The sequence below is a fragment of the Typopeltis vanoorti genome, chromosome 9, assembly GCF_054136105.1.
Source record: "Typopeltis vanoorti isolate ZY-2024b chromosome 9, IOZ_Tvanoo_1.0, whole genome shotgun sequence".
Taxonomy (NCBI): Eukaryota; Metazoa; Arthropoda; class Arachnida; order Uropygi; family Thelyphonidae; genus Typopeltis; species Typopeltis vanoorti.
In genome coordinates, this window is record NC_143557.1 from 40,846,177 (window position 1) to 40,859,126 (window position 12,950).

The 12,950-nt window shown below is 37.0% G+C and overlaps 1 protein-coding gene across 1 annotated transcript in view; it reads right to left on the reverse strand.

Moving 5' to 3' along the window:
* The window catches only part of cta (Guanine nucleotide-binding protein subunit alpha cta), a 53,693-nt gene that overhangs the window by 24,623 nt on the left and 16,120 nt on the right, over positions 1-12,950 (reverse strand). Inside the window, exon 2 of the mRNA XM_090397868.1 lies at positions 7,391-7,441. Within this exon, the coding sequence (XP_090253994.1) occupies positions 7,391-7,441 (51 nt within the window). The remainder of the gene's footprint in view (positions 1-7,390; positions 7,442-12,950) is intronic.

A 12,950-nucleotide genomic window follows, 5' to 3' on the forward strand; every position in this document is an offset into this window, starting at 1 on the left:
CTATTGGACAAAGAGGTATTCCGTTTTTGTGAACTTTCGGTGAACCATATAATCAGTGTCAGTGGATGTAATGACTTCAATTTCTTTTTGAGATTTATCGGCCAATTGTCCATATTGCATAATATGGTTGTTTGTTTCTGTGTGGTTCGTCCGGATGGGGCCTGAATCTAATTCACAATAAGTGGATATGTCTGAGAGCAACTCTGAGATCTTTGATTTATAATCTCTGGTGTTTAATATTACGGTGGAGTTTCCTTTGTTCACCTCAAGAATAATTATTCCACTGTTTTTCTTTAAAGTTGTTAGTGCTCTTTTTTCGGAGGGGGGGGATGTTTCTTTTCGGTGGTCGCGAAGATGACAGAAGCAGAACTACTTGAATTCCTAACTAAAATAAATTCGTGTCATCAAAATATCAAGTTTACCTTAGAACTCAAAAGAGAAAGAAAATTACCGTTTCTAGACGTCTTAATCACAAAACAAATGGATGGCAATATTGACCTAAAGGTTTACAGCAAACCGATCCACACTGGCCGTTACCTGCATTTTTCTTCATCACATCACAAAAGTTGAGTATTTTACATATGTTGATAAACAGGCATCTTGCATCACAAGAGATGACAAAACTTTTAAAGACTGATTAGACCTCATCTTTTAAACTCTAATAAACAATGGCTATCCAAAAAATTATATAAATAAGATTCTTATTTCCAACCCCTTCCAACAATAAACTCAAGATACCACTACAGATTGAAGATCTGTAGTGGTATCTTGAGTTTATCTGTAGTGGTATATTCAAAACTGCTAAAATGCTCAAACCTTATGAGATCCAAGTGGCTTTCAAACCAATAAAGACAATTCGCAACTTATTAAGATCACCTAAGGACAAAAATGCTTTTTATAAACATCCATCTAGAAGTCTAGAGATAAGAAAAAAAAAAAGAACATATCAAGGATGTTAATAACAACAGAGAAGACAATTTTTTGCTTGGCGCTCCATTTTTCTAATACCAATCATAACATCAAATGGGATAAAAGTACTATGCCATATTTGGAAGAAGATTTTCGTTCCCACAACATCAAAGAAGCTGCAGTAGCTATCTGTTCAAGAGGTAGCCTGAACAGAAATGGGAAAGTCTCATAAGATCGCTCAATACATCAGTGTTCAATTTTGCTGCCAATTATAGATCACACATGTATAACATACATGCTCCATGCGTTAGATGTAGTGTTTTATTTGAATTTGGATAATATTTAACATTTGTTTTGTTTTAAACTGATATCCTTAGCATGTTTTTGATCTTTCTTTAAGCTGTTTCGTCACCTTGTATGCCCAGACAAAGGCAACAGTCAAATCAGCTATTACTTTAAAATAAAAAAAACCTCCAACCAGTGAAACCCAGTTTATGTGTTTTTGTATATAATCAGTGATCAAAAAGAACATTACAAATTAGATACTTATGTTTCAGAGATCCTAGAAAGGAATTTAATTTCCAAACTGGATGGAAAGAAATTTGTAGGTTGATTTGTTGAAGAAGTCTTGCAATTCTTTTTTCTGATACTTTACTTCATCCAAATCCTCCTCTAGAAGAGGAGGAGGATTTGAATGAAGGCCATAATCATTAATTATTTTGTTAATCATTTTGGTATTAATTATGGCCTTCATCCAAATCCTCCTCTAGAAGAGGTTTCTAAAATTTCCATTCGATATGCAAAGTAATCTTTATAATTACAGTTTGGAACATTTCTGAAATGAAAGATACATTTGAACTCATTGTTTTGGTAATTTCCTTGAAAGGCTCCAATAAATTCAGCAATGATTCCATTAAAGACCACTAATTTAAGATGAACACATTTACATTTTTGTCAATGGTACAGATATTTAATGCTTTTTTTTTGTTGTTCTTATTTGTTGTAACATAAAAAATACAAGTTACACATTTTTTTTTTCATATTATATTCCTGCACATGAAAGCAGAAGAGCCTATTGCAAACAAATGTCATATGGGCAGGAGTCTGAAGAGAGAGAGGGAGAGAGAACACCATCTACCATTACATGTAGGAATTGATCTGAGAGAAAACTGGCAATCCAATTAAAGGATGGAGGCAGTCCAAGTGATGCTAACTTGTTGAGAAAGTCTTTTTGTAGGTCAGAAGATCTCCTGTGTATCTAGATTGGTGAAATCCATACTGGTAGTCAGTTAATTAGATAGCAGTTCAAGAAGTTGACTACTGATAACCTTCTCCATTACTTTAGACAGGACCAGATGCTATCATGGTATCCAAGTTACTCATGATTCTTCTGTCTTTCTGGCCACAGGAGGCACGAGATGCAGTGTTCTATGATTAGCACAAATGGACAAAAGTTGCACCCAACAGTTTTGGTGAAGGAGTCAGAAGGTGCAACTACCAGTGGCATATGTGCAGCTAGTTTTCTACATTAATCCTTGTTGAATTAAACTTTGCCCTTTTCAAGGTGGTTTTACGAGTGTCGTGGAGAACTGCATAATCTGTAAGGAGCTGGTGTTTTAGTTTCAAGCAACTTGTGACAGACTATTTGCTTTTCTTGGACCATCCTTTCTGGAGAACTGTGGTTTTAGATATGGATTGGGAATTTTGAACAGTGAGGAATGAAAGTTTCCATTCCAACATGGATAGCAAGTGCATTTTGAACTAACTTTATATGGCTAACATTTAATTTGGTTTGAATATTGTAATTTTGGGCATGCAGCAGGTGAATCGTTAAAATCTCTTACTATTTTTTTATACCTTGCTTTTAAATTTGAAAAGATAACTGTGCATTAATAGTCCATTATTGCTACCAGCATAAACACAAAATGCTTAAGATTTCAGCATCACTAGACCCTCTTAACAATATTGGCACCATTTCTCAAACCATTGCATGAATGTGTGAAATGTGTATTTCTTTAATCACCTTGTATGACTTCCAAGAAAATGCTGACAATTCAAAATTATGATTATATTGAAAGTTTGTATCAAGCTAGTGCTCTGTAAAGCTAATGAAACTTTCATTTATGTGCTGGCAGGTACATGTACTTAATATAAGAGAAATATACACTGCTTGGAAAGAAGTCAATGGATACCACAGTGTGATCAACAAACAGACATGGGGCCCACCTTAATAAGATGCAAGATCTCCTTTCACTGCAATAACTGACGCAATCCTATGGGACATACTTTCAACTAACATACGTTAGTAATCTATGGGAATTTTGAACCATTCATCCTGTAGGCATGTGATAAGGTCCTGGACTGTTGTGGGTGAGACATCCCTTGACTTCATCCTACAGATGTTCAACAGGGTGGAGATCATGTTTTGTGAAGGCCAGTCAAGTGTGGTGATGTTCGTGTCCACAAACCACACAGTTACAGCAGCAGCCTTTTGACATGGTGCATTGTCTTGTGAAAGAGACAATGGTCAGTTCTATAATGCAGCAATCCTATGGGACATACTTTCAACTAACATATGATAGCAATCGATGGGAATTTTGGACCATTCATCTTGTAGGCATGTAATAAGGTCTAGCATTAGCTTTACAGAAAAAAATGCCACAAAGTAGGAAGCATTGCATTGTGCAGGATGTTCAGATACCTCTCAGAGTTCAATGTTCATGGCACCACAAACAGAGATCCGAGACCAAACCAGGAAAAAGAGGACCATACCATCACACAACCACATCCAAATTTTAGAGTAAGGTTATGCACTTGATAAGAGACATTCACTGGACGTCTGCCACACCTGTCCATCTGCTAGTGTAAAATCGTGTATAGAAGGATTTTTATACAAAAATGCCTTATGTACTGATTTTACTGAAAAACGAAATTCTATACAATATACTTGTGATTAATCAGCAAAATTTGTTATGTTTAGTAATATAGAAATAAATTTTTGTGAATTGTTAAATAGTGTAACCGCCAAAATTTAGTAAAAGAACAAAGAAAGTTAAATGTGAAATAATTTATGGCAAAAGAAAGTTCCAGATGAAGATATTTCCAGACGGATTATCTTATTAACTTATGACCTGGGTCAATTACAATCGCGAAGGTCAAATATGTACAGGAGTTTCCCGCCTTAATGCAACGACGGAAAAATGTGGTGGTGCAGACCCACGAAATAGCCATGGGATTAAAATGTAGCAGAACCCAAGGTCAAGTGAGCCAGATAAAAGGGGGTTGCTGCGACGACAGGGACATGATGAGAGGTTATGCTGACAGAGACGATGAGAGTGGATACGGCAACGGAGGTCAGAGGTTACAGAGTTGCAAAGAAGTTTTGCCGATCGTCTTCAGGTGGAAGGCCATGCAGAAAGAGAGGCCGATTCAATGTGTGTGGCAGAATAAGTTTGTTTTCGTTCCGTTTTGGATCCAGGTTTGGGAAAGCTGCCCCAACTCAAGGTCTGAGTCCTGTTCCAGCCGATAGATGCCAGAAGTGCGAGACAACTAATTTGAGTTGTGTTTGAAGAAGGTTATTACTGGATTTTCATGCAGCCAAGTTTCTGATGTTCGCAAAGTAAGAAGTGATCTCCAAACTCCTGGAAAAAGGTACCCATGTGCGTAGCCAAGATTGGAAAGTAACAGAAGAAAGAGAATTCAAGAATCCATGATAGTGGACTAGACTACTATTTCAAAGTAAAATCTTTATATTGTTTTTACTAGAGACAGAATTGTGATGGTGATTTGTCTGAACTTTTCTTTGTAATAATGAATGAGGACTATTGGCATTAAGCTAATCTTTGAATTATCTTGTTCAGGTATATGAGAGAAAACTTAGCATAATTTAAGGTGAAATATTATGTGCTTAATATTGTTGGTATTAGCTAAGCCTGCTTTTGTTTAGAATGAAAGAATTGCTCTGTGTGTGTGTGTGTGTGTGTGTGTGCGAGTGAGTGAGTGATTAAGTGTTAACTAAAGAAATATCATAGACAGGTTGTTTTGCAAGGATTGTTTACCTAAGAGGTTTAATTGTATTTGTATTCATGAGTTGCTAGAAGTATAGAGCCAGAGAATTAATTTGTAATTTTAATATTAACCTTTTTGTACTTTCTTTGAATATGAATAAATTGTTTTCTTGTTTAAATAATTTGCCTGGTTCCTACTTACCAATGCACTGCTCATAAAATTCGAATCTGTGTGTCCTAGAGTTGAATAGCCACTACTGTAGTATAGAAGTTTTACGTTGCTAGATTTAGTATTAAGTAAGAGAGAAAGGTTCCATGTTTTACTGTGTGCTTTTCTTTGGAAGGATATTCATTCTCCTATCCACGAATTTTGGTCACGCAGCTAGAAATGAAATAAATTTCCAAAATTCAATTTAGAAAAACGCCATTTGTTCAGACGAAGAGATTTGCTACAGCCAGAGGCAAAATCTTAGATCTGAAGGTTTTGCACACGTGAACAATATTTGCAGCCTTGAGACAAAAAGGAAAGAGGATTAAAATTTAAGAGATTAAATCAAAACAATGGGTTATATGCTCGGAAATATGACTGTATAAGTTAATGTTTAAGTTAAAATAAAGAGATCTCTTGAAGATAAGTTTTGAATAGTATAATATCGTAAATTTTACAAAGGCGCAGCAGACAAACGATTTAATAAGATAAGATTTAATTATCAGAAATAATTTAACAATAGGTAGAGGGGTGTAGCATGATTTGTCACTCCATAACACAGCTTTCCAAATGCTCTTTGCACCACTGAAGACACCACTGCATGTTGATTTGGGTGATGTTGTGGTTTGTACATTGCAGTTCTACCATAAAAAGCATGTTGTGTGCCTCAGTTCTGAATGGTTTTGTGCAGATTTGTTTTCCAGTCGATGCCCAGAACTCCGCATTCAATGGATCTGCTACAAACATGTGATTTGTTACATGGCATAATGTACCTTGTCCATGGGGTTGTCTGTTGACTTCTTTCCAAGCAGTGTATATTGGCATGACAGTTTTTTTTAAAAGGAAATTTATTCATCACATAACTTTCTTAATGATAAGTAAAATCCCAAATGCAATTCTGTATGATTTGGTTTCGAAAATTTGGTTTACATAAATAAATCAGTTGGTTTCTGACAATATGAACAGGTGTAACAACATTTTTTTTTTTTAAATTGAAAATTTCAAATAGCTTGCACCTATGCAAAATTGAGTCTGTGAAGGGGAGGTGTTTTTCGTCATTTAGGGTTGTTTTCATTCCTTTTGTTTTTAAGCAATTAAAATTACTTATGACTGACTCACTAAATATAGTACATAGCCTCCATCTGCATATATAATTAGTGATACAATAAAATTTCTACTTCGTTTTGCTTGTATCTGTGATTTGATGGAGAGGTGATGTTTTTCACAACGCAGACATTTTCATTCATCTGCAGAAAGAATAGATATAGTGAAAAGGACTGCATCTGGATAATCTCTATCAAAATATTTTTTAAAATAGTAATACATCCCTGATATGCTAATATTTTGATAGAGATTATCCAGATGCAGTCCTTTTCACTATATCTATTCTTTCTGCAGATGAATGAAAATGTCTGCGTTGTGAAAAACATCACCTCTTTTTAAAAAAGTAAGCTGTTCATAATGATCATTATTAAGTAGAAAATTCTTCTTAGAAAACAGAAAATAAAATATAAATAGAAAAAACAGAACCTGTATGTTGTACTATATAACAAGCACAACAAACTGCACAGGATAAATTTCTAACTTGGCACTCCATCCACATACATATAAATCATGCCATATACCTAGAGAATCATATCATCGACATTATTCAATGGATATGACTTCCTCCATATAATCATTTACTAAGTTTACCAATGTATACAGACAGTGTGTAGGTTTTCTGTAGATAGTATAAGAGATAACTATCTGGAAGTCTGGCACCTAATGTATCTAAAAACAGTAAACAACAGCTGCATTCAAGTTCTAGAGTCAATTTTTTTTTCTAGAGTTTCATTATTCAAGTTGCTAAAAATGTATCAAAGGTATCATGGCCATGTGGCCAAGTGGGGGGCTTACTGCTTTTTCTCCAAAAGTTTCCAAGAAAAAAAATTTCAAGCAGCAGTGAGTGAAGAGACCATTGCTATTCCTTCACAATTTGGAGATAAATTTTATTATCATTATTCGTGACATCCAAGGCATCCGAAGACTCATCGCAGGAGGATGATTGCATCTCAAAACAAAAGAGTGAAATCAGGGAAGAAGAATGCCTTTCTAATCAAGCCAAACCAGGGCAGCAGTTAATGTATATCCTTTTTATGTTTGTTTTGTTTTAGAATTATTCCTTTCTTTGAATTACTTTGAAAAAAGAAAAGCTAGTCTGAATTTTTTTTTTAATTTTTAACATATCTTTTTTTGTTAAGCACTATTTAAAAACATTACTTACCAAACTTGATATCCTATCAAGGTTGTCGAAAAAATACTTCACACTGTCACCCTGCATTAAAAATTATGGTTAGCCTTGTTTTTTTATCTCTTAAATCTTTATATGTATATATTACTGCACAAACATGAAATGAAGGAGAACTTGGAATACTTAAAAGTGTATCACTCTGATATAGCAAATATTTTGTGGTTAAACCAGTGTAAATTAGTTATCATTAAAATTGTAACATATAGAGAAACATTCCCAGCTGTCATACACTTTGGCCATGTTTTTTTTTTTTCCAATCTAGTCAATCATGCAAATCTTAGATATTACAGTGATAACTATTTCCAATTAAAATATACAGAACATTGACATGTTATAATACAAAAGTAGCATGTTAAGCAGAAGAGAAATATATAAAATCATATAAAATCAATCAAAAGGTTTAAACAATATCCTAGGAGCCTTAGAAATCTGAAGCATTCTTTCAAGATTACTTTTGCTATACCAGGAGAAAAATAGTGACTGGTGCTGTGTTACTTGCTACATTTATTTCAGCCATCTTGAACATTCAAAAGCACTCAGAAATTTGTTTTATTGTTTCCCATTTATAAAGAAAAAATAAGTATGCAATGTACCTAAAAAAGAAGGCAGTGCATCAAAACAAAACACATATACTAACATTCATTATGAAAATATTATAGATTTAGGACTAACTAGAGTCCCTCACAATCAGTCATAATTATTACCAAAGTTGAATATCTGTGTGAATCATAATTTAATAAGTATGGTATTTTCATCACCTATATCAATAAACACCATGAAACACTAAATTCTACATTAAAAACTACATTAAACTAATAGCAAAAGCAATTGTTTGCACTAAAGCATGCAAAATATATGCAAGTTATAACTCATGCTGTTGTTTTTTGGAAGTTTTTCCAAATGCTCGGAATAGCTGAGAATGTCTCAAAATTTGCCAAGGTGGTCGCCGACCTCCAATAGGAGATGGCACTCAAAGAAGAAGAAGAAATTATATCCATGGTTTAATCCTTTATCCAAGTGTAAGTAAATAAGTTTGCACCCAAACTATTTTCAGAACTCAGGCAACTCATATAAAGAAGTTAATGACTTTGCCTCACTTGCCTTAGTATCCCATAATAAAAAACACATCTCCTTTACAGCCATGTATATAATGCTATGCATTATGGGAAGGTTCACTACCCAGACCAGTTTCAAACTTTACTGAGGTCTCTTCAGTGGGAGCCAGACCCGGAGGTGATACTAAGCAGAACGCAGAACAATACTGGTTTGATGGGTGAAGCATAAATGTTTTTCATATTCCCCTTTGTCTGAGAAGGAAAGTTCTTTGAGTGGAGAATTATTGAGCTTTAAGTTTGCCCTGAAAGGACAGTGGGTTTAGTTGTGTTCAGCTGAGCATAGAATTGACTTGGGTCTTTTGTATTTGCAGATTTCTGCTTCATTATAGTCTGAAGCTTGCTTGATCAAAGGGTTTGGATGATTATTTGTCTTGATGAAGAACTTTACCGCTAGGTCATGGAGGAGGGATGAGATGTAGGGAATGTTGACTTCTCTGTGAATCTGGGAGTTTCTATAAACCACGAGGCATCTAAACTCATTCTCAGGCATTTGTTCTGTATTCTCTGCAGCTTTTGAATATTTGTATTCGAGGAATGGCTCCATGCAGGAGATGCGTAAGTGATAACTGGGCGTATTACTGTATATGAGTAGTTTGTTCTGAGTGTCCAATTTGCTTTTTCTGTTGATCATGGGGTAGAGTGTGCAATTACTTTGGATGTCTTTGAGCTTATGGGTTTTATATGACTGGTGAATTTTAGTTTTTTGTCGAGCATTACGCCGAGATATTTGACTGCACTCTGCCATGGGATCTTAACTCCTAATAGATGTATATCTTCCTTGGTCTGAAACTTCTTTCTAGTGAACAGTATGGCTGAACTCTTCTGTGGGTTTGCTTGGATCCTCCAGTCCATCAACCATTTCTCTAATGTGTGAATACTACTTTAAAGTCCTTTGATGGCTAGTTTGGGGCTGAGAGATCTTGCTAATAATGCAGTGATTGTTGAGCTTGGGTTTTGAGGGATATCAGCTATGTAGACAGAAAATAGCAGGGGGGGGGGGGCAGGAGTGAGCCCCATGGCACACCTGCCAGGACCTTGCATCTGGTTGACACAGCTTCATTTATTTCGACTTGGATGAATCTGTCTTTGAGGTATGGGTGAATTATTTTTTACTAAGATTAGCTGGTATATCGAATGTGATGAGCTTGTAGAGATGCCACACCTTATCAAAAGCCTTTGCAGCATCTATAAAGACTGCAGCTGTGTGGAGGTTCCAGTTGAAGCCTTTGGTGATGAATTGAACCAGTCTGTAAATCTGTTGTACGGTAGTGTGGTTTTTTTCTGAATCCGAATTGCTCATTAGGAATTATACCTAGTTTATCCGTTTCTGATTGAAGCCTTGTAAGGATGACTTGTTCCACAGTCTTTCCAAGGCTGGACAGAAAACTGATAGGACTGTAGCTTTCGGGGAGCTGGGTGTTCTTTCCAATCTTTTTGATTGGCATGATATCTGCCATGTTCCATGTTAAAGGAAAATACTTGAGTCTCAGGATGGCATTGATCATGTTGACTAGATGCACAATGGCTTTTCTGGGAAGTAGTTTGATTATTTTGTTTGTGATTCCATCTGGACCTGTAGCATTATTGTTGTTCAGGTGGGTTATGATATTTATAACTTCTGCTGGAGAAGTGGGAGTGACAGGTTCTGGATCATCCTTTTGTTGTGTTATGGCCTGCTTGACTCAGCGGTGAATCTTGTAGATAAGATTGAATGTTCAAATTTTCATAAGAGGGGTTACACATTGAGTTTCCAAGCTGTCTACCAGAGACAATGCCTTTTCCTTGTCAGTATGAGCTATTCCCCTCTTGGTCTGAACTGGGGGTAAAAGCTGCCTTTTAGTGCGGAGGGTTCTCAAGAACTTCCAAATGGAGTTGTCCTCTGGGTTTAGCTTCGTTAGCTTGGATTCCCAATCTTGGTTTCGATGTTTTTGGAGAGCTTCACGGACTTGTCTATTTAGTTTATTCAGATTTGTTTTATCTTGTGGGGCTCTTGTGTTATGGTACCTCTTTCTGGCTTTGTTTTTCAATCTTATTAGATCCATGATTTCCTTGGGGATATCTGACCAATAGGGTGATAGACTGTAGTTTGAGTGACTGACTTTATTGCTTTTTTGATTTGACTGGTTAGGTTGTTTACAGCAAAGTTCTATCTCCTCTTTAGTGTGAATAACAGGGACTGGGCCAATGTGGTCAGGGAGAATTCTGGAGAGCTTGTCCCAAGATATGAAAGAGTGCGGAGGGGAGAAATGCTCGTGAACCGAGTTTAAGCAGAATGGGGTTGTGTTCGGAAGAAAGTTCATTTAATGTTTCCAACTGATGCTGGTATCTGATGTTTTTGAGGATGACTATGTCAAGTACATCTGAGCTTTCAGCTGAGCTGTGATGGGTGGGCTCTGTGGGTCCAGCTACAACAATAGAATTTTGTATTGAGTAATGGTTTAGAGTTCAACCTTTGTCGTTGACTGTGGAGCTATCCCAGGCTGCATGTTTGGCATTAAAGTCACCAACCATGATGATGGAGTCTATGAAGCCGATAATGGTGTCCAAGTCATATACCAGTAATAGAATGCTGGGTGGATTGTATACAGCATAGATTTTGATACTGCTGGCATTGTTGGTATGAACTTCAATGCCTGTTACATCTAGGTTCTTGGTTTATGGATTGGTCAGAACATTGTGGCTTAGATAGTTTGTAATGTATATGGCTGTACCTCCTCCACTGCTGGCGAGTCTGTCTATTTTGTACATAATATAATTCCGTAATTTGGGGTTATTAGCTGGCCTGAGATGTGTTTCATTTACTAATATTATGTCAGGATTGTGTCTGTGAGTGAACTCTTGCAATTCTAGAATTCTGTTACTCAGCCCATTCGTGTTCCATGCAGTGATCATGAGAGAGTTGGGATGGAATTTTCTTTTATTCATTATCGAGGGCTGTCAAAATTGAGTGGGTACCTTGCAGGAATATTTTCGTGGAGGATGGCGAAGGATTTTTCATGCTGAATTCTTATAACATTGTAGCTAGTGAGGCAGTTAATACTGATGTTAAATTAGAGCTGATTTGTTCACAAGATGGAACAGCCTTAGTTTGTGCGGCCTCTGCATAAGTTTTGGTTATTGCTGCAGTTTGTTTTCTTTCCCAAGTTGTCGAGCTGGAGATTATCTGGACCAGGGTGCAACCTGCATGGCTGCCTTGAGCATCGCTGTAGTGTGTTGGAAGGGTAATTTTTGCTGACCTGTGGTTCTTTGGTTGTGTAATGCATCCCTTGTAGTTGGCAGGGTGAGATCCTCCACAGTTGGCACATTTAGCTAGTGTGGATCTTGGCTTGGTGCACATGATGGTCTGGTGGCTCTCACTGCATTTTAAACACCTGAAATTTGCCTTGCAAAGTTTTTGGGCATGGCACCTATGGCACTGCCCAGCTGATGACTTTTTCCTTAGTGGTTCAGTAGAAATTCTGAGGCCACAGATAGCAGTCAGTTCATATATCTTTTCCTGTGCCTTGTCAATTTCTACGAGCACCAGTAGCATTGGCATCTGACCTGAGCATCCTGCTCACCTTTTACTGGGGTTAGGCCCTGACTCATAAGGTCAGCAGTGATTTCTTCAGAGGTGACACCTTCGGTTACCCCATACCTTGAGATTCTTTTCACTGGATAAAGCAAATGCATGATAAGAAGACTTTTGTTATCCATTAGTTTTGTCATTTGTCTGTAGTCAGTGACTGAGGCTGGCTGGATTTTGACTCCATCTTGATTTTTAGCCCAGGGATATGAGATTTTATGTTCCCTAAGGGCTGATGTGACAGTGGTCCATTTTGTCCTTGTCGCTTAGTAAAACAGGCGGAATCTTTTCAGTGTTCCTCAGGTCACCTGGTGTTGGTGAGTCTTCATCCATCTGGTCCTCTGTAGTTCTACATCTTTTGTTAGAATGCTCCCCTGTGAGTTGTTTTGACATGGGGATTTTGGTGACAGAGCAGTAATGAATTCTTCTTGTGATATCTCCTCCTCCTCTCTATCCTGATCGTTAGTTTAAATGTACTGCTTTATAAAACCTGGCCAGTCAGATGCAAGATTGCCTATTATGAGTTTCAGTACCTCTAGGGACTGCTCCTTATTAAGGATCTGGATCTGCTCCTTGATGTTTTCCATATCCGAGTGGCGATCTCCTGCCGGCAGAAATTGTTTGACAGCAGTATATGTAATCCCACAGGGCTAGGGGGCTGCCAGCAAAGAATCCTGTAGACCAAGGTGGTCTACTAGCAATATATAATCCTGCAGGGCTAGGGGGCCTGCCAGCAAAAGTCCTATAGACCAAGTTGTTCTACTAGCAATATTTAGTCGTGTAGCATCCTGCTAAATGGGGAAAGGAGTATCAGTATCTCACTTGGCCACAGATTGGAAACCTACCTTCCTAT